The sequence below is a fragment of the Simochromis diagramma genome, unplaced genomic scaffold (genome assembly GCF_900408965.1).
Source record: "Simochromis diagramma unplaced genomic scaffold, fSimDia1.1 OVJJ01000583.1, whole genome shotgun sequence".
NCBI lineage: Eukaryota > Metazoa > Chordata > Actinopteri > Cichliformes > Cichlidae > Simochromis > Simochromis diagramma.
The window spans coordinates 696,347-718,649 of record NW_024387285.1 but is presented as its reverse complement, the minus strand read 5'-3'; the positions used below and the strand labels follow the sequence as shown (position 1 = coordinate 718,649).

The window sequence follows — 22,303 nt, the reverse complement described above, 5'->3', positions numbered from 1 at the left end:
ACAAAAAGAAAGCCTTCACACGAATGATTATCATTTGAAGTTCTTTTCAAAGGTGACTCTAATAATGTTAGATTTTAGGGTGTCATGACATTGCGAGATAAGAGCCACGATTGATACTGGAAGAGAAGTACTAACGAGAGAGGAACGATGATGACAAAGGGACCGTTGAGCCTCTTGTGCTCCATCAGGTAGGTGATAAGGGCGATGGTTTGGATGGTTTTGCCGAGCCCCATTTCATCAGCCAAGATGCCGTTGAGATTGTTGTTGTACAAGGACACCATCCACTCGAGCCCCTGAATCTAAAACACAGAGAGGAAAGCATGAGCGTGCTCTGTGTGCACACAAAACACACAAACGATAAAACGGTGAAGACGAAGAAAAAGGAGAAATACACGTCTAACTAGATGTTACAAAGACAATGCAATTAATAATGTCCAGAGTTTACGATCATCTATATTCCAACATGAATAATGGAGCTCTCCTTGGCTGCTGTGAATAATAAAAGCAGATATGAAGGCAATCACAGGCACCTGCAACAAGTCAAGTAAATGCATCCTTGCACTACTGTGTTTATCCATACATATGCAATAATACTAAGTGCAATAATCCTTTCTGTCATCGTATTTTTTACTCAGTTGTATATAGTATTTGTATTTGTATTCTATTTTTATCTTATTGTATATTTATTTTATTTTATTCTACTGTATATAGTATTTTATTCTATTCTGTACAGTTGTGTACTGTATTTATTCTTATTGTATTCTAATTTTTGCCTCATAACTTTTGCACTGTCCACTTCCTGCTGTGACAAAACAAATTTCCCACGTGTGGGACTAATAAAGGTTATCTTATCTTATCTTATCTTATCTTATCTTATCCTATCATAGGGCAGTCCTAACAATCAGGTGATGAAGCTAAAGCAGCCCATAAAAGCTTCTTGCATGTTGAGGATGGTCTGTGTAGCACTACGGGCCTTCTAATGTCTTCTAACATCCAGCTCTGTACGTTTGTTGGTGCAATCTTTGTTTCTATAGCATCCCACTGTGGAGCAGCACACTTGATTTCTCAAACTGTGGGGCGGGGCCTGCTGTCGGGGCACAGAGCCACTGCGGGTGGGGTGCAGATGGCGACAGGTAAACATACGCCGTGAAATTAAGTTGAATTAAGAAGAAAAAAAGACATTAAAGCGACAAAAGATTACACTGAAACTCATCTTTGATCCTTTTTTTTTTATTGCTGACTGATTGAATTTTGGATTCTGGGACAAGTGACTTTTTCTGACATGTCAGACTTAATCCAGAAAAATCCAGAAAAGTGCAGAAATTATACATGTCTTAAAGTTTTTAAACATAACTAGACGCACATATCCATGATGTCATGCTGTGCCTTTAGCTGTGACAGCCTAAAAGACAGAACTGCCAAACATATGGACTCTAAAGGCATTTCTTCTGCCTCTGTACTTGTAAACGTGCAAACCTTTAGACCTTTAGAAGAAGTTAAGTTGACATTTTTCACTGTGAGCTTTGCCGGCTAACTTGATGTTACTGCCACCGCAGCGTTTTATATCCTAAAGCATTGGGAGAAAAATAACTCTGTCACCAGCTGCGTGGTTTCGCCTGTGGGGAAACAATCAGCGAAGGACGGTCTGAGGAAAGGTCAGGAGGACAGTGGCAACAGAAAAGGTGACCAATAAACTGCACAATACTTCACTGCATGCAGCGGCACAGCTACATGCAGAGATGAAGGTTGTGAAAAGAAATTCCCAACTGAATGCATAGTCTCTGTGAATTTAGGTTTGCTATATATACACTGACACCGCAGACGTTTGATCCGATTAATGGATGTCCAATTTTCCCCAAGCAGCGCGCCATATCTCATTTTAAATTTGGCACACCATAAATCAGACAAACAGGATGACTGCACCGTGATTGGATAGAAAACAAATGCTAGCTGTACCCAGCTGCCAGTTCCAGATCTCTGCCAATATGTCTCTCACGGTCATGTACGCTGCAGCTGAAGATGAGATGAGGGTGTCAGCATCGCTACAGGCAGACAGGCTTGACTAAGACGCATTCATGTGCCTAACAGGAGATGTGTTTGTTTACAAAGCTTCTATCTATGACCGAAGATTGTGACAGTCACCAGCTCTTTGCCCACAGACTCGGGAATATTCAGAAAACCTGAAAACGATTTGTTTCCATGTCCAGAGGGCGGCAACGCCCTCAGTAGATATACTAGGACATCATCACAGAGAGCAGAGGCTAATTTACCTGCACTGAAGAACTTAAATACATTTAAGGCTCGAGCTGTTATTTTAACTATCACCTAATTTGCTGATTAAGATTAAGATAAGATAAATCTTTATTAGTCCCACATGTAGGCTTAAGTTAAAGGTTAAGAGAAATAAAGAGGAAGTTTAGTTTTCTGATCAAGGTACTAAGTTTAGTTCGGACCTCTAGGAGGCTGAGAGGCTTTTTTCCCACGAAACGTGATGCTTGTTTACATGAATCAATAATATAAAACTAACATTTGAGGTGTGGATTCATCGCATTTATCAAATGAAATCGCACTCATCTATAAGAACTTGTTCTTGCCATCTGTGGCCTGTTTTCATGCTGAAGGTAGTGTTTGATGATTATGAAGCTGTTACTGGTGGCACTGAAAGCACAGCAGGAAGTTGGCGCCGGCGCTGCAAGACTCGACAGCTGGACTGTTTCACTCACATTTACAACAAAAATCGACGTGCATGGACTGCAAAATGCATTTAGAATATATGAGAACAGAAAGCATGACAAGACTCTGTTTTCTTGACAAAAACTGATGAAACGCACACACACACACACACACACACACACACACACACACACACACACACACACACAGTAATGATGCAGTCCATCAAGTCCAAATACCCAGGGGGAGATAAAGGAACGCCAGCGCGTGTCACTGTAGTCACAATCAAAACCTCTGTGGGTAAAAAGCCAAATGAAGTCATTTATCAAACTACGTGTTAAACACACTGTCATCCACTGACCCTTTGTTTCAGACTAGCACAAAGTTGGAGAATGAAGATCCAATTACAGCTAAAGCTGTTTGTATGCAGACAGTCTGTTACTTCAGCTGTCGTGTAAACGCTGCTTAAAGCTGACAGCAGCGGTGCTCCTCGGTTGCAGTGAGAGCTACAGCATGTAAGGGGGTGTCCAAAGCTTTTAATTCAATTTTTCAAATGTATTAGCTCGGATGCCAATGTGGTCCAATGTTTGCAACTTATACGAGAACTTTACAGCCTCTAAAATGTTCCTTATACAAAGTTGGTCTTCTCTGCAGATCAGCCAACGTTTGCTCCCATTCATTGTAACCAGGAAACTACTGAAAGCACTCAGACTGGACTTTTTTAATCTAAAATGAAAACATATTCAGCACCTGCATACTTCATTGCTACCATGTTGTTATAAATACATTTTGCTGCACTAGTTTTGGTCTCAAACAAGCTGCCATATTGATTTCTGTTTGCAATCAAGTTGCTGACTGCCCATGCAAGCTCAATGTTTGCATGACTTTATCTAATGCCTCTCAAATCACACATCAAATGCTCGGGTGGATCCCACGCGTGCTTAAAAATGCCCCATGGATGTGCACCGCATCACATTAGAGACGGGCTGGGAGATGAGAGCGGCTTCCTGTGTGAACATGCAGACATACATTTAGACAAAGTTTAGCTCTGCAAATCGGTTCTCGCTGATTTGAAAGGAGCCGGTCTGCTGAAAGAGGGTACAGTCTGACTCAACTTTCATTTGGAAAGAAGTTCCAATTTCAACCACATGCAAGCAGACATTCCTGGTGGATTGCTCTCTAACCTGAAATCCACATTACGTCTGTTTTGCACATAGTTGTTGATGGAAGATAAAATAGCTGCTGAAAGAGTTGATATGTTTGCATGACGCTGCAAATCTCTGTGCAGCGTTCTGCCATCTCATTAGACTTTCAACATCTTACTCTGTTGCTCCAGCTGGACACTTTAGATGTTTTTCACAGACTCGGTAGAACTGAACTGAAACTCAAGTCCTCACAGGGCATTCAAGACAAATTAGACGTGTCTACTGGTGGCAGCACTGGGCCACACTGTTCAGCCAGAATCAGGACAAGCTGTCCAAGAACAGTTAGGAGGCCCTGCTAGGTCACGCCAAAGCTCCAGTGTAGCGCTTACAAATGAGGTCGAACCAGTTAAAGGCAAGAACGGCGTTTTAGACCAGCCTAGGATAAAGGACACATCTGACACACTGTTTGGCACAAAGCTGGAAAAAAGCAGAAGCTTCACAACAAGTGTTTCTATATGTTCCTTCGATCTATTTGCAAATGTGACCAATGTAGACTTGCTTGACTCATTTATTAAATTCTTGTCATGTTATTGGATTCCTTGGACCAAAAAGTTCCCTCAAAGATACAACATTAGGGTGAAAAACTCAACAATCCACTGATGCCCTGCGAGGAGCACCTGGCAATGGTGGAAAAAGGAACTCCCTGTTAACAGGAAGAGAACTCTGGTGGATTCAGGCACAGGGAGGAGTAGACAGCTTCTACAAAAGCAGGCATGTTGTATACGTGTGTGTGTACCTGGTACTGTTTGAGCATCCCATTGATCAACAGTGACGACTGCTTCTCCACCCTCTCAATGACAGCGTGGGCCACGCCGTAGTAAGACTGGGAGCTGGTTTGGCCAGTAGGAACACTGTACTCATCATCCACATCCTGCTTGGCTGACCTGCATGTGTGTTTGATCATTTGAGACAGAGACAGAGAGCATTTGAAAGTATTCTAACTCAAACTGAACCAGCTTACAAATTTAATTTAATGGCGCCTAACTGAGGCCTGACCCCGGGAGCTCAGACTAATAACTGTCTGAGCTCCTCTGGAAATCCACATCCAATACAAAGACAGCCGGAGGTTTGTTTATTTGCTTATTTGTGAGGCTCCTGCAGGGAAAATCAGGTTTGTTAAAAAACAGTCTACACCCTCAACTTCCAGCGTATGTGAACTGAACGCTTCTTTCTAGCTGATGCAACACATGCCGAGTAAATGGGAGATAACAGAAGGAAATACAATACTCGATGATGTTCTTGGCAGCTCTCTCAGTGCCTCCATCTCCATTGGGATCGATTATCTTCTTCTCCTCTGTCTCTCCTTTGGACGCCTCATCTTCCTCCTTATAAGGTAAAGTTGATAACACATGACTGAGCGTGCTTAATAAAATAACAGCAGCACAGGTGGAACAAAGAAGCAACTTTGATGTGGATAATAAAGTGTACAGCGCCCCCTGGTGGATCTTGTGCAATATAAAGTTTATTAATGAGAAAATCCTCTACCTCCTCTTCAAACTCTGAGCCGCTCTCCTCGCTGTCTGACCGTGGGGCCACTTCATACCTGTTTCAAAAGAAGCAACAGAAAAACAAAGCCTCATTAAAACATCTGTGCCCGTCACAGAAACATAATGACGAGCTTCAGCAGAATTTATCTAACAAGCAACAACTCTCCAGATAGTGAAGAGAGTTTATAAATAAATAAACAGAGCGAGTAAAAGATTCACACTATAAACATGTTTAACTATGAAGGAGATCTGCTGATTCAGGGATATTGATATTCAGACTATCAATATCATCAGAGTGTGGAAGGAGAATTTCAACGTTTCCTAGTTTTATTAAATATTATTTAAAAATCTAAAACATTTTAGCTAATGTTATTAATTCAGTCATTTTTCTGCCTTGGTAACTGTCTGCCTGTTGCAGCAGCTCGTGCTGTTTTGTGTTTTTTTATTTTAACGATTTTTCTGGCTCAGTATAATTTCACTGAAGATGAAACTGCTGCTTTTTGTTTTAAAGTCGTGTAAAGTCAAACTGGATTTTCTTCTCTTGGTGTTCTTGGCAATGACGAATCTTTTCCACCTGATCGTGCTCACGGTTCTGCTGCACAGAGCAACACCTGCAATCCTGGAGGTGCTACGGAGAAAACGACGGGTGCTTTAGTGATAACAGGGGCTGTGTCCCAATTCAGGGTCTGCAGCCTTAAAGGCCGCATTTTAAGGCCGATTACGTCACAGCGACGCGCCGAAGGCTGTCCCAATTCGAAGGCTGCTCGAAATGCGGCCCTGAAATGCGTCCTTCATTTCCCTGAATTTTAAGGACGTGGCGGTGTAGACTTCGTGGCCCAACATATCCCAGAAAGCATTGCACGGCGGTGGGTGTGGATAATTTTGCTGAAAAAAACACGGCGGATGAGGGGCGGCCGAAGAGTAAACTTTAAGTAAGTACTGAATATTATGTGCAAATGTTTAATAACGAAGAACATTAAAACATTCCTGTTGGCCACATGTCGGCAAAGTCATGTGACATTAGTGACGTTTGTACTAACTTGGTTTTAAAGCCTTTACTTTCAAATATACGCCGTTCAATAGCTGAGCTTAATCTTACAGAGAATGATCAAAGCTCATGTAGAAACAAACAAATGAACAAAATATGTTCTCCTTCATTTCTGTCAAACAAAGCTGTATGAAACGTTTCCAGCTGTTAGTATCATGGTTGCTAGGCAACCTGGGCAGCGCAAGGGAGGCTAGACCGTCCCATTTCACAAGCCTCGCACTTCCGGCCTTAGCGGTCTTTGAGTGCGCGGCCCTTGTGGACCGTTAAGGCTGCAGACCCTGAATTGGGATACAGCCGTGGACTCTGTGTGCTGTGACCAGAGGGAACACAGCGAGTGTAGTTTGATGTGTTTTCATGGATACAGTGTCAGGTGGAACAGCTACATATCATATTGCTCCACTGAGAAACCAGCTACATAAAAATGCATGAATTCTATCGAGGATGCCAAGACTGGTATCAACGTCAAAATCCGAGGTGACTTCCTTCTCAAGTTATTAGACACGCCAGGTTTTCAGGAAACTCGACCTCTGACCTCGAGGCCAAGGTCACTAAGATCCAAGCTTATCTGAGATTTGGCATCTGTCTGAAATTCCTATGTTGCTTCGTTCTCGAGTCATCGCGTTCACAAACCTTGATGTGCATAGCAATGCTTAATTCTAGACTTGAAAGAATTTTCTTGGAATTGATTTTGATAAGTTTTGTTCTTGGCGTTACAAAATGCAGTCTGTGTGAGCATTACGAGCCACCGTGGCCGAACACACAAAGACTGCCACCAGCAGAATCTTGGAGTGTCCAACGGTTTCGTTTCAAAGAGATCAGAAGCCGACAATAGTGCTGTGCAACTCACCCGGGGTTCATCTCGAGCCAAGCCTCCAGCTGGCTGGATTTTGGGGCCTCGGTTCCCTGCAAAACTTTCCCGGTCTCAGTCTGAATCACTTTGACAGGCAGCTCACTCATCTGGCTGCTTTCATCCATGGGCTACAGGACAGAGGAAACACAAGAAGCAGCACGCATAAACAAATCTGAACTCATCTTCAAACTTTAGTCTTTTAACTTTTTTTTGAAAAGATATGAGCTGTTAAGTTTTTAAGATGAGCGGCGGACTTTGATATTGATCAAAGTATGATATAGATCTTCAAATCCATTTAGAAACGAGAACCATAAACCACAAAGCTTCACTTTCATCAGCCACCGCTGATGTAACCTGAGCTTCTGCTGCTTTTATGACTGCATATCATGAACGTAAAACACTTTTCATTAGTTCCATAACCCCAATTAAACAAGAGCTATAAAACATAAAATTCTACAGACAATTCAAAAGCTTTTGTTTATTATTTTATAAATTATTTTCACTGAGACTAATAAATCCCAACATGAACCAAACTTTCAGACCTCCAAAGTTGCCTTTAGAGGTAAACAACATCAACGAGAGCTTCACCAAACCTGCCATCAAAGTTCAGCCTGAGCTTCTGGAGCACACAGAGGAACATGATTAAAAAGTGTGGAAAGTTACGACTGCAAACAAACAGCACAGACGTCTTTTTGCTTTCGGAGGACTGTTTACAACATGCCTCTGTTGCACAATCGCCCAGGGTGCAGTCTGCCTCTCAATGGGTAATTACTGTTTGTTTGTTCGCCTCCTTATTTGTTTCTTTTTTCTGTCAGAGTAGGTTGGATTTTGTAGCAGTCACAATAAAAGCAAATGCATGAGAGGAATAATTATCAGCGTTACTAATTTTGAAAGTTAAACACGTTCAGAGGACAAAGAGCGAACATCTGTCGACATCTGGGGGACGTGAACCCTGAAAAAGTCTTTGAAACAGAAGTGCCTGATTTTCGACAGCTGATTATTTACACATCCATCAGTACGATTGTCACGCATTCATGTTTGTGTCCACCTGTTGAACATAAGTGCAGGACTCGTGTGATTTTATTGCCACGTTTAGTCTCCACAAAAAATGTCCACTGCTGTCACATCTCAGCACCGACTCTGTCTGCAGGTAAGCTGCAGAGTGTGAATCGTGCTAACGATGAGGTGTTGTTCAGTAAACTCAAAGTTAGCTGCAGATCAAATTAAAAAACACTTTTTACATTTAACATGAACAGTCACTCACCTCTCCATCGGGTCCAATTGCGCTAGTGCCTTCACCATCGCCATCCACCTTCTACATAAATAACACATCAACCAATCAGATGGCATTTTCTTCAAAACACTGACTCATATCAAAGCTGGAAAAACACTGATAATAATAATAATAGGTTAGAGGGAATGGAAAATCTCAGGTGCTCTTTGTGTTCCTGTTGTACACTCACATGACACTTTATTAGGTACACATTGCTAGGACCAGGATGGGTCCTTTTTACCCTCTGAACTGCTTAATTCAACAAGGAGCTGGAAACAGTCCTCACAGAGTTTGGTCCATACTGTGTGCGACAGCATCACAGAGCTGCTGCACATCCGTGACGCTGGTTACTGTGAAGAACGACTAAATAAAGTGAACTCTTCATGTTCAAGAAACTACTGTAAGGCAGCTTTGTGACATGTTATCCTGCTGGAAGCAGATTCAGAAGACGGGTACACCGTTATCACAAAGGGATGGACGTGGTCAGCCACAATAGCTGGGGTGTTTTTGTTAAACAATATCCTGTTGGTACTTGGAGCCTGACTCGCTGATACACGGCAGGATGTGTTTACTCCAAATTCTGACCCTACAGTCTGAATATCAGAGCAGAAATCAAAAATCATCGGGCCAGGTAACATTTATCCAGCCTGTTGTTGTCGACCCTGTGAGCCTCAGCTTCCTGTTCTCAGCTTACACCAGTGGTCTTGTGCTGCTTTGGAGGTTTGTCGCCCACACAGAGATGCTCTTCTGCATGCCTTGTATGCAGTGAGTGGCTACTTGTCTTACTGTTTCTGTCCTATCAGCCTGAAGCAGTCAGGCCATTCACCTCTGACATCGACAAGGCATTCACCCAGAGAACTGCTGCTCACCGGATATTTTCTCTTTTCCAGACCATTTCAGAAATACCAACCACCACGCCACATTCAACGGCACTTAAATCCCCGTTTGTCCTTGACCCTGAGCTAATTCTCGGTTTGAACGTCAGCAGGTTGTCTTGGCCTACGTGGCCGCACACACCGAGTCGCTGCAACATGAGCATTAATGCACCGTTGAACTGGTGCACTTAACAAAGTGGCCAGTGAGTGTAGTTGTAGTGAAGTCATTTACTCAGGAGCATTTGAGAACACTGAGAGAAGAGCAAACAAACTGCCCTGAACTGAATATGACACTGCTGATCCTAGAGCAGGCCACATATCCTACACGTAAGGATAAACAGCAGCAGCCACTTTTATTGTGTTTATGTTTGCCTGAAGCTGAGTGCTGCACAGAGCACACACTTGACCTTCGTCCTCCTACCTTCTTTCTCTTCCGTCTCCTCTTCTTCTCCTTGGCAGCTTGAGCAGCTTTGTGTTCATACACCAGGGTGGTGAGGTTGGCCACATATTCATCCGTCTGCTGCAGCAAGTAGGCCAGACGCTTGTCTTTCTTTTGATCGATTAGTTTTCGGTACCCTTCCTCGTCTTCTGCCTGGATGAGCCAAAGTGACATCAAATTAAAGACGAGAGCTGCTGTAACGGTGAAGTGTAAATGATCCATTATAATAACAGGACGGAATTACAAATTAACTCCACTGCACTCATATAGTTCCCAGTTTAACCTTTAGGATCTTTAATTATTATTATGATTACAAATAGATCCTTTACAAAACATGCTAACAATAATTTTTAAAAAACTAATAAACAGACTTTTAAATGGCTAAACTGTGTATTTGCACACCAGCGACCTTATCTGTGAACTGTCTCTGTCACAAAGTCCTCCTCTGTCTCTATCATAAGACACTTCTACAGTTTCCCTTCTCTTCAGTCATGCGTGTAATGAGGCCTCAGCAGCACTAACAGCGCTGGCAGCCGAGTGGGGGGCTGAGAAGTGCGAAACAGGAACGCAGAGCCGCAGCACGACACTGTGGACGTTTGTATCGTGGACGTTTGTATCGTGTGCTATTATTTAGCTGACAAACTCCAGCTCTGATTTAATGAGTCGGAATATAATCAGACACCAGAGAAGAATGAAAGCAGCGGAAAACGAGTGGACAGTCACATCCTGCTCCTCACTGAGACCATCACCCACATTAAATACTAATTCTGAAAGGTTCAGTTTTGGTCTGCTTTGTGCATTTGGGGGCATTTCTTATACAGATGCAGAGAGCAACATTTAGACAGATGTCTAAGTGTGTCAAGCCAACACTGAGCTCAGTGGCAACAACTGGCATCATAAGAACAGCACCAGCAGGCTGGTCCAAGCTCAGCAGGCTGTAGGAAGGCCCAGATCCTTTATTTGCTGGCAGCAAACATGTTTACTGTAAGCTGTGATATGCTTGTAGCCACTATAGTGAATAATCAGCATGTATATCCGTAACTTTTAGTTTGAGCATTTATGAAAACACATGACTTCCAAAAAGATTCATCTTGGTTTGGCGCTCCTCACCATGAGTCTCCTCATCCTCTCCTTCTCGATTCTCTCCGTCTCCTTCTTCTGCTCACGCTCTGTGTTGGTGTGCCAGGTGGCGATGGCTCTGGTGAGCTTCTGCATCTTACCGGACACAGAGCGGTGATACTCTTTGAAGTCCTTGGCATGTTGGAGGATGCTGTTGAGATATTCCTGAAAAACAAGTCACAAGTTTTTGTTTCTGTTCCCGTCACTGCAGACACAACCCTGACGCCACATGAGTTTTCCTTCCTGTCAGCTTGTCACCTGCTTTCACACGGAGGACCTGCTGGATGCTGTCGCACTGTTGACAGTTTTCTGATTGCTTTTGTTGCATTTGTTTTGACTGCAGGAAATGAGACGGTAGCGTTTTGTTTTTTTAACCAAAAATTGTCATGAATACTTTTTATTAGTGGTGCAGCGGATCACGGTTGATCCGTAATCCGAACCGATCCCACTCCACGGTTCGGCACGCACGTGATCCGAAAAAGAAGGAAAATAAGTATGTGTATGGTGCGCGTGGTCAGTCTGTCAAGCGATAGCTATGGTCAGCGCTAGCGGTCCAAGTGGAGGAGCAGAGGAGTTTGAGGTATTTAAGCAGCCCTTTGCTGCCCAGTCCGACCGGCTAAAGCTATTACAGAAGCTACTGGGGTGTTTAGCTGCAGATGGGACGCCATATTTTGTTGTGCAAAACAAGGGGTTTAAACTACGATGAACGTGCTTGAGCCACGCTATGATATCCTGTTGCGCGTCCACTTCGTGACTGCTCATTATATCACAGCGGAGTGCGATGTAATGAGCGGTATGTATTATTGTAGGGTCTACCTTACAATATAAAGCGCCTTGAGGCGACTGTTGTTGTGATTTGGTGCTTTATAAATAAAATTGAATTGAATTGAGTGGTAGATACAAAGACTGTACTGCCCTAGATTGAACCATAATTTATTTTTTAATATTACGTGGAATGAGTCTAGAGATGAATGTTTTTACAGGCAAAAAATACTTCAAGTAAATGTTCAATTTTTGTCTTTTTTCTTTTTTTGCTGATCTGAAAATTGATCCGATCCGTGACTTAAAAGCGTGATCCGATCCGAACCGTGAGATTTTTGATCCGTTGCACCACTACTTTTAATGATTTCCATGCCACTGCAGTTTTTGCAAGAACAACAATAAGATGAATGATATAATAAGTGCTGTGGGTTGTTACATGGACTCTGGTGTGGCTCACCTGATGTTTCTGCCTGCGCTTCTTTTCCTGCTCGAGCTTCTGCTGCTTCTCCAGCTTCTCGGTCATGCGTGCCTCCCTCAGCGTCTGCCGCTTGCTGCGCCGGTAAGCCTTCGAGTTGAGGGCCGTCTCCAGGGTCGTGTCTCGTCTCATACAGGCCACGACGTCCTGCCTCAGCTGGGATATTCATCAACGGGTTATCAAACTCTAAAGTGATCTAATCTAACCTGTATCTCTAAAGTACAAATTGAGTATGAGTTGAAAATAGTGCTAAGCTGCAGCTTGAGGCACTATTGTATTATCAAAGGGCTTAAAATGAACAATTTGACTTCTAATTAAACGTTTGCATGATTGAATGAGCTTCCTTTAAAAACAGGGTTGGTCCACTTCATTACAACCCATATGGAAAAGAAATAGTAAAAACTTATATGATTTACTCATGAAAGTGGCCACTTTCTCATTACTTTCATATATCGTTTTAGTATCCAAAACATACGAGTTTCATTATATAATTTTTCAAGGGATCTTATATGTGTTTTCACTCTTGTATGCTTTTCATACAAGTTTCATACAAGACAGATACAAACTTTATAAGATTTATAAATATCTTTTCCATATGGGAAAGCACGACTGCATAAGAGAAATTAAGAATTCTGAAAGTGTCGATAAACCAAAACTACAATAAAAGCCAGCCTAAAGAAAACAAATTAATAATAATATTTTTAGGTGGATGAATGTATTTTGTTGACTGAGAGTAAGAAGTCCAAACTCTGTATGTACATGTACCTTTAACATAAATCAGTGGAAATGGCATCTCCGTTCTAAGAATACCTGAGCAGCAAACCAGCCCAGAGTGGATTTATCGATAAAAGCGCCGCACACACTCACACGGCAGGTGATCCGATGAACTTCCAGTGATAACAAAAGTGAGCTCTTTCCATTCGACTACGAGCTGCTGCAGTTATGCATTTACATTGATGCAGTCACGTGAAACATGAAACGCTGCAGCTGCCGCGTACCTGACGCTGGAAGTTGAGCAGACGCAGAGCCTTGAGCTCCACTGTGGCTTTAGTCCTGAGGTCCGGAGGCAGCGAGCCTGGCAGACTTTCCAGTTCCTGGATTCGATGCGCAATCCGAGCCTGCAGTCTGAGAGACATTACGGAGACATTTGGTTAAACTGCAGGACACTGGACACACATACAGTGTTTTATTGAGGCATTTGGCCACCACATGCTGTCAGGTATTTACATCACTGGAATTTGGACGATGGCGATATATCCATTATTATTATTATATCCATTTGCCATGAGACCTGTCAGCTGTTAAGGCCATAGAATGTGATTCATGTTATCACACTATTTAGATGGGATTTGGATGCAGACTGCACTTTTCACAGCAATCTGCAACATCTGAATCTAGCATGGCACTTACTTTTTTGACGTATGCTTTGTTTTGCAGTTACCTTCATTAGAGCCTCCATCAACACATGGTCTCATTGCCTCAGGTGCATACTGAGTGTTTGCTCAATAAGTATCTTTCAGGCTTAAAGTCTAGTTTCCAAGTGCTTCTTTAGCTTCTTTGGTGCATGTTAACACAGATGATGACACTCTGGGTCCAACTAAACCATAAAACCTGCAGGTTTCGTGTAGTCTTACTGAAAGTTTTTTCCCCTATATCTCTGGGTGGTCTGTTGCCCGCAGTACGAGTTCTGGTCCTCTTCACACATCCATGGTGCAGCTACACTGTGAGCTTTACTTATTTAGTAGTATCATCAGGTAGCTTTCTGAGGGGAAACTGCATTAAATCAATAAGATCTAAAGTTGTTTTGATTATTCAACAGCCTCAGGAGTATATTTATTACTACATAACACTACCAATAATGCAGTGCTGTTCCACAACACTGTGAGAGGCACAGTATTTCATAATGTATTCACTGGACAAACAAGGTGGACTGAGGACAAGTCTCTCTCTAGTCATGTCTAAACCAATGCAGCTCGGTCAAGACAACATGAAGAAGAGATCATCAAAACAACATCAAATTTATGGAGAGAAAAACAAGCCTTAGGGCCAAAACAAGATTAAGGTCTGTGGAGGCTTCCCGACGTCTCCTTCTGCAATCTTTGTTTTTAGAAAAATACACAGCCTGCGGGGATAACAGTGAGTTGTGATTGAGCACGCGAGGCACCTCCAAGAAAGGCCATAGGGGCTCCACCACAAAGTGTTTCTCACGTTATCATATTCATACGGGTAAAGCTTGTAACCTTAACCCTCGTCAAACGCTCGCAGACTCTGCTCGCAAAGTCTTCGTGTCACAGTCAATGTTTGGATATGTGACTTAAACTCGTTTCAAGTGAAAAACATGTAACGTCACATATGCAGAGCAATGCAGTTTGTTATGTGCAGCAGTTTGACCTCGACACATAAATTCATCTTCAAACTTTCCTTTACCACTGATTTCATGCAGGCAGTTTCATTCTTTATTGTGATGAGTTGTGTAGATGTGAAGTTTTTGCACTATTGTGAGACCACTGATGAATACGTGAATGTGTCTACCTGTATTCTCTCTCCTGCAGGATTCCCACTGGGTCCAAGCCCTGGGGCTTCTGGATAGGCGTGATGCGGTTCTGCTTGTGCTGTATCGGGAGCATTACGGACCCCTGCTGCCCAGGAGGCTGAGGGGTCCCCGAACTGCCCGGCATGGGCCCAGCTGGCACAGCAGAGGCCTGAGGTGGTGCAGGAGAGGGGCGACCACTAGCAACAGGAGTGAGCTGCTTCTGTGCAATGGTTTGATTTTCAGCACACTGACCTGGAGAGCAAAGACTTCTGGTTATTGCGTCCAGTCCCACATGTCCAAAATCTCAAATTCCTTCAGGACCAAAAGGTTTTTAAAAATTTTACGTGTCAGTATCGTTTCGTTTTTTTCAGTTTGGTTTTAACCACAACAAGCTGCATGAGTTTTTTTATGCTTAATGAGCTTAAATACCTGGGGGCAACCATTCAAAGCAACTGACAGTGGACAATAGAGGTGAAGAGAAGAGTGCAGCAGGGTGGAGACGAGTGTCAAGGGTGATCGGTGACGGAAGGACAGCGGCAAGAGTGAAAAGAAAGGTTTACAAGATGTGAGTGGCCTGCTATGATGGTTTGGAGACACTAACATAAAAGACAAAGATGGGGGTGGAAGTAATTTAGAAATGAGCACATCAGAGGGACAGCTCAGCTTGGATCTTTGGAGAGGACATGGTCTGAACATCTACAGAGGAGAGAGAGGAAATACGCTGCACAAAGAATTATAAAGACACAAGAAAGTTTTCAGGCCAAAGAGAAAGTTTACAGATGTAGTTAGAGAGGATGAGCAGATCATTGGTGTGAGAGAAGACGGTGCAGAGGGTGAGATGGATCCACTGTGATGACCCCAAAGGGACGAACTGGATACGTTAGGTAAAAATACCGTCTGTAAAAATGTCTGCACTGGGAATTATTCCTAAATACCAAATTATCACATGGGAAGTTATGAACACACGCACATCAACCAGGGTTTTCTCAATTCAGTAAATGCACCTGTGTGTTTACAGACAACCTGGCACTTACACACATCTTATGGATTTTTCCCCCTTTGGCTTCAGGAGGTCAATTTTTCTGTTCCTCGTACACGGTTAACTGACCAACACAAGGCCAGAGCTCATGACAGAGGAAACAGTGTCCTCACCTGGGAGCAATTAGCTGTCAGAAAGATCTCCCCGAGCTTCTGATGCTTCTGACAGATTCATTTTTCTATTTGTTCAATTTTAAATCGACCACAGTGGAAGTTGAGATTTTCTGGTTCTGTATCTGTTTTTAATTTATGACTGTTTTACGATTCATTCTAAATATTTCATCTTCTTGTCATATTTTCTGTCATATTACTACTGCACCATTATTCTCTTCACCTTTACCTGCTGAACTGAAGTTTTAGTAAATGCTTGGGGATCTCTCTGCTTTAAGCCATTTGACAGAAAAATCATGTTGTTGGGCACTGCATGTTGGATTAGACTGGGCAGAATGAAAAGTGGGACTGACTGTGAAGCCGCATGCAGATTCCTGTGTTATCGGTCCAGCCACAGAGCCCATGTTTACCACATACACCTGCCAAACTTACCATCGGCCCAAGGCTTGGGTCCTGTGCTTTGACTGAGTACTTGCATGGCCGGGGCTGGGCAGGGACTCGACTGGGGACCCCCCATAGGTGCCATTGGCATACCTTTCAACACAATAAGATTTCATAGTTCAACAATTTGTCTGTTACAATTTGAAACTGTAAAGGAAAATTATTTCACGCCTCTTTTCTGTCATTACACCATTAATCACACAAATCTCTGTTCTCTGTCAGACAAAACAGGTTCAATATGAATGTTTCAATCTGGGCTCAGTGACAATTTCAAGCTTTTTACTTAATTTATTGACAGCAACGTAAACCCAAAACTAAACTATGTAATTAGATCAGTTTATATTTTGACTGAGGCATCTTTCTACACTACAGTCTCACATTAAGGTGCAAAAAAGAGCCAAAAACAAAATCATACTTCTTCTTTATCTTTACTTGTTAATGTTCAAAGACTTTCACAACAAAGAAACTCACAAAATATTTGTACCAACATAAATCTGTATCGTACCTGGAGGCCTGTTGTAAGGACTGGCACTTGGTGCCTGCGGCTGCGGCTGTTGTTGTGGTTGCTGCTGCTGCTGTTGCATTGTGGGTAGGCTCCTTTTACCTTGAACAGCCAGCTGAAGGTTTTCGGGTAGCGGCTGCCCACGACCCAGAATCTTGTAGGCCAGAATCTGAGCTCTGAGCTGCTGCAGCTGTACTGGACTAAAAGCAGATGACCCCCTCACCTGCTGGCCCATGTTGGACATGTTGGACATGCCTCCTTGGGGATCCATTGACATCATAGGGCCTGACTGGGCAGGGGGCATGTGTGGTGGTGTAGGTCCACCTCCGCCTCCTGACATGGGACTTGAAGCGTGCTCATGGACTCCCATTGGGGATGGGTGGGGAGACATGTACCCTTAAGTGGACAGAAAGGAGGTTTCACACATCAAAGCCTTGAAGAATTGGGTCACAAACTCGAGATCAGAGCAAAAGCCAATGAGTCTTAGAGGTTATTTAATCATTAACACACTAGAAAGAGGAAAATACACAGCTGGTTTATTTATTTACTTGCTGCTTCCTCCTTGTTTAATATTAACTCTTATATTTAGAAGATGTCTGAGAAACATTAACACCACAAGTGGATGATGAGGTTAAGTTAATAAACCAGGCTGCTTAGAGAGCTGAAGGACTTGGGTTTCAAACCTTGGCTGTGCTGGTCCATAGGACTCTGTGGAGGTCCCATGCCACTGTGGAGAGACCTCATCCCCACACCTTTCATGTGACCAAAGTGCATTGCCTCTGCCATTGACTTGTCATTCATCCCCTCCATGGGCTGAAAACGCAAAATATGTTTCAGATCTACACAAGTTAACTGCAAAAACACACTGTCCTGCCAGTTTGAGATTGAATTTAGGACACCGATGGTTCTAATCATATCAAAAATAAACATTAATAAGATAAGATAAAATAAGACAGCCTTTATTAGTTCCAAAGTTGGGATTATTACAGCAGCAGAATGAACTGGCTGCCTAAGCAGAAGTAACATCAGTAATTCTACTGCGAAACTGCCAAAATCTTTAAAAATTACCATAACAAAAAAATCTATTCCATCCTCCACTGCATGAACTCAAGAGTATAAAAAGATTATAAAAGTACTGCAAAAATTCACTTATTATTTATGTCTGTATCAATTTATCAAACAACAGATATGTCGTATTCCCTCATTTAAGCTAATATATATTTATATGATATAAAAAAGGATAAATAAAGTATTTCATATCTTCCTAATTTTTCCTCCCTTCCTTGTTTTAGTTTGGTCGGTTTATTAGTGAGCATACTAAAAGGTTTAAAAAACTGAATCCATCAGAGTGATATAAATATCTACTTTAACAGTTTCCTTTAGCACTAATGACATCATGACATAGTTTGTAGTACTGTTTGCACACTGTACCTTATGCATAGAGTACATGCTGTCCTGAGAGTAATCACTTTGTCCCTGGCCCTGCATGCCGTGAGGTGCATTGGGTGTTCCGGGTCCAGGGCTGGGGCCCATCATGCTGTGAACAGAGCTCGGTGAGGGATCTGGTCCAGGGCTGGGGCCCAAGATGGGCCCTGGGGACATACCCGCCCCAGGAGAAGGGCCAGGATGCGACATACCACCTGATGTCTCTGAGGGGCCGGACATCTACTGAATACCTGTGAAGGTAGCAGATAGGGGTGGGCGATGTAAACGATATATGATAGAAACGATATAAATTTGGCCAACGATAGAGATTTTGACTATATCGCTCTATTGCGATAGTGCATGTTGATGATGTCATCAAGCTGCCCCTGTTTTGGTCGAAAGCATCGCAGCGGCTACAACCATTATCATCTGTAAATTATGGCGGGCAACAGTCATAGCAAAGAGATGAAGCACTTTTGAAATATGGGGAAAGCCAAAAACTGCGCTTCACTTCCGTAACATTGATTCATTACTGTTGAATTCTCTCGCAGCTGCTCTGTTCCCATGTTGTTGCAGTATATTAATAACTAACATCATATTGTGGATGAATAATCTCAGTTGTTCTCCTGACTGAAGTTTGGCCCGTGTATAGCATCCTGCTATGCGATTGCATTTGTCCCTGACCACCAGAATCCGTCACGTTAACTTTTATCAGTGGAAAAAGAGTTGGCGTTCATCCTCCAGCTTCACTGTTTATGTTATGCTAACATAGCTGTGTCGCTAGCGATCACGTAGCACAACATTATATACCAGCTAGTCCAACTTCAGTAACCCTGCAAACATCACTGCTGTTTAGTTTTCTGTCTTCATTTATGTTGGAAGTGGTAGCAGAGCTGTACGTTTTAATTAGTTTCAGAAATCTCTGTCAGAACATGGTATGAAATGTTTAGGTGGAAACTAGCGAGCTAACTTCCTGTTAACTGTTAACTCCGTTAAATTTAATAAATTCTGTTTTCATGGATGCCTGGATGTTAAACTTAATTGTTACACCCGATAAAACAGCAACGCTGATCATTTTATTAAAGATTAAAGAATTCAGACTGTTTTTAACTCTCAGTGTTCGTTTGACTTTGGGACCTGAAGCAGACGGAGTTTTGGACCCAGATTACTCCGCGAAGCTCCTCACTACGGCAGCCGTAATGCTCTGACAATCCATCAAGCAGTGCGGCTTACCAAAGTTGTACTAAAACATTTTTTAACAGATTTCTGCAGCCGAAATCCGTTCCAGGTCAGTAAGCACAACCAGAATTCATACATAAGGAACACTCTCGATTTTTGAGAAAATTAAAGGATTTTAAGTCCTTATAGTGTGGAAAATACAGAAGAAAATGTATAACGTATATATCGCGATATATATCGTTACCGCACGTGCTTCAAATTATACCGCGATATGGATTTTAGGCCATATCGCCCAGCCCTAGTACCAGACAGCTAGAGGAGGAAAATAAGAACATGACTGATGTGATTTTAATTCTATGAAAACAAGATGAGGCACATACCATCCGAAAATGGATTTTAATATGTTAACTGTTGTTTGTGAACAACGTCAATCATGTTTATCAGTGATCAAAGAATGTCGGAAACAGCCACTGAGTTAATTCAATGCCTGTGTAACAGTTAAACCTGATTATGATTCCATATAATAAATAGTATGGGAATAGGACATTGGTGGTGATTAGAGTCTTGGGCATGTCAAACTGATTTAATTTCATTACTCGTATTTTTTGTGTAGTGCCTGATAATCCTTCTCGACACCTTCGTGGACAGAAATGCCTCAATCACTTTCACTGAAACAACATTTTTTAATCTCTCTGCATTGCAGTATTAAACCATGCATTCTGTAATGTTAGCATTTCATTTGGAAGAAAAGCAGTGATATTTGACATTTTTACTGTACTTCACCATATTCAACCATTTCCCCATAGTAGACCAATGCATGAAATTCTTGTATTTGTGCCAGTTGTTTTATGGAGTCCTGTGACCACCAGGGAGCCCCAGGAGTGACTTGTATGGATGTGTGTGTGAAACAACATCTAATTCATCAATGAGAACATTTATTATGCAAACTGCAACAACACTGAAAACACAACAGAACATATGAAATATGAACAAATGTGAACTGAAATACCCAGGCTTTGAATATGTGACGTATGTGTGTCTTTGAGAGAAAGTCCAGTTGATTAATGATTTATGAAAAATTAAAGACAGAAAAATGTATTTCTTTATGAGGATTTTATGGCAGATTGGGTGTGTATTATTCCTTATTTCTTATATCTTAAAATATTGTATTGTTACATAGTCTAGTCTTTTTGTTAATGTTACTGTACTGGAGCAACTGTAACCCACATAATTTCCCTAGGAATTAATAAAGTATGCTGATTATGATTATACATGTGCACTACACAAAAAATAATAATCCATTCAAATCAGACTTGTTGCTGATGTTTGACATGTCCGTATCCCCAATTCTATTCATTATACGGAAAATAATTCGTGGTGTGTGTGTGTGTGTGGGGGGGGGGGGGGGGGTAAAAACAAAATGCAGTGGTTCAAATGTTTAAAACGGGCATTTAAAGGGTTAAAATTCTGAAAATCATTTAACGCTTGCTCATTTTGAAAAAGGTTAAAGTTGGTGATTTATGAAAACACGCAGAAAAATTATTGCTGTATTTTATGGCCGATTTTGTGCGTGGACATTTTTGTCCACGAAGGTGTGGAAAGGGGTGCAAAATTTGAGGAGGGCACAAGGGTTAAAGGCAAAGCTCTCCAGCACACAGAATAATAAAACCCGAGGCTGCGTGAAAGGATTCTTTTATATAGAAAGAATTAGCTGACGTGTGTCTGACGTTATGTTCTGCTTACAAGTGTCACTATGAGCCAGAAATTTCCAGGGTCTCAACAGCCATAGCATGATTGACTTATAGAGCTGCATAGTGACTGCAAAACGTATCTGCACCGTTAGAAAACACAGCGATGTCATAAACACCTATAAGAAAAACAAAAAACATGCATAACAATCAGCGCCACGTAGATAAACGCTGTTGGAGGACCAGCTGCCCTGTTTTCCGACCGTCCCTGTACAGTTACAGTAACGTTAGCTCGATCAACTGTAGAGCCCACTCTGATTGGATCATGGCTTCCCCAAAAAACTGGTGGCCATAACGGATATGCAGACAAAATCAAAGTTAAGATGAAAGTCGAGCACCTGACATGACCTAGTTAACATTTAAAGACGCACAATTTAACTTGTGTATCGCGTTTATAGACACGCGGTTTCACAAAAGCCCTAAATTCGGCCGTTTTTTCGCTGCCGCTTTGCTCGATCGTTGGGTAACTTAGCCATCTGCTAACGTCAGCTAGCATAGCCCGTTAGCTGGCTCTGGTTTCCATGTAGCGAACTGCGTCCGTGTTAGAAAGTTTGGACAGTTAGCAGTTCCTAACAGTAGTTACACCTCAGTATTCATCAAAACAGAACCACCGTTAGTCGTTTTACCTTTTCGCTGGATTGAAATTGCAGATAATTAGATGAAATTTTTATAATATTTCTTCAAAATATGACTGCTGTCCATAAGTTCACTCCCCCTCGGTGTTGTTTTGCTGTCATGTTTAAGTTGTTCTTGTGTCGCCATTACTGATTTGTCAATGTCACCGGAAGTCCCACCTACCGTAAACGGTGATAGGCTGAATCGCTGTCACTCTTGCAGTGTTGTTTTTGGGCGTGTGTCCGCTCTGTGACCAGTGCTGTAACTTTGAGAGCAGCAGCCTGGGCGAATATCCCGCTCATGTAAAAGTTTATTACAAACATGGTTTGTGTTGTAATAACGTATTTGATGCTGTCCATCTGTCAGTGCTCTTCTCCCTGCCTTTAGAAATGAATACTTAAAAAATAATACTTTGCTTTTATAATTGTGTTTAACATCAGAGTAATTAGCAATTAGTTATACAGACTGTACATATATGCACTGCACTGTGTGTATAATATGTATG

General features: G+C 42.1%; 1 protein-coding gene across 2 annotated transcripts in view; it reads right to left on the bottom strand.

Moving 5' to 3' along the window:
- Nucleotides 1-21,940, bottom strand: part of smarca2 (SWI/SNF related, matrix associated, actin dependent regulator of chromatin, subfamily a, member 2) — a 54,733-nt gene extending 32,793 nt beyond the window's left edge. Inside the window, exons 1-16 of one of the 2 annotated variants that reach the window (XM_040003654.1) lie at nucleotides 21,810-21,940; nucleotides 18,263-18,507; nucleotides 17,515-17,644; nucleotides 16,835-17,227; nucleotides 16,321-16,422; nucleotides 14,739-14,991; nucleotides 13,205-13,331; nucleotides 12,189-12,362; nucleotides 10,961-11,134; nucleotides 9,833-10,003; nucleotides 8,528-8,578; nucleotides 7,261-7,391; nucleotides 5,364-5,421; nucleotides 5,106-5,203; nucleotides 4,615-4,762; nucleotides 136-299 (exon numbers count right to left, since the gene is read on the bottom strand). In XM_040003654.1, the coding sequence (XP_039859588.1) occupies nucleotides 136-299; nucleotides 4,615-4,762; nucleotides 5,106-5,203; nucleotides 5,364-5,421; nucleotides 7,261-7,391; nucleotides 8,528-8,578; nucleotides 9,833-10,003; nucleotides 10,961-11,134; nucleotides 12,189-12,362; nucleotides 13,205-13,331; nucleotides 14,739-14,991; nucleotides 16,321-16,422; nucleotides 16,835-17,227; nucleotides 17,515-17,644; nucleotides 18,263-18,496 (2,408 nt within the window). In that variant the 5' untranslated portion in view covers nucleotides 18,497-18,507; nucleotides 21,810-21,940. Of the gene's footprint in view, nucleotides 1-135; nucleotides 300-4,614; nucleotides 4,763-5,105; nucleotides 5,204-5,363; nucleotides 5,422-7,260; nucleotides 7,392-8,527; nucleotides 8,579-9,832; nucleotides 10,004-10,960; nucleotides 11,135-12,188; nucleotides 12,363-13,204; nucleotides 13,332-14,738; nucleotides 14,992-16,320; nucleotides 16,423-16,834; nucleotides 17,228-17,514; nucleotides 17,645-18,262; nucleotides 18,508-21,809 lie in introns of those variants that run through there. The other variant, XM_040003655.1, reaches the window with a different exon arrangement.
- Nucleotides 21,941-22,303: the final 363 nt, after the last annotated feature.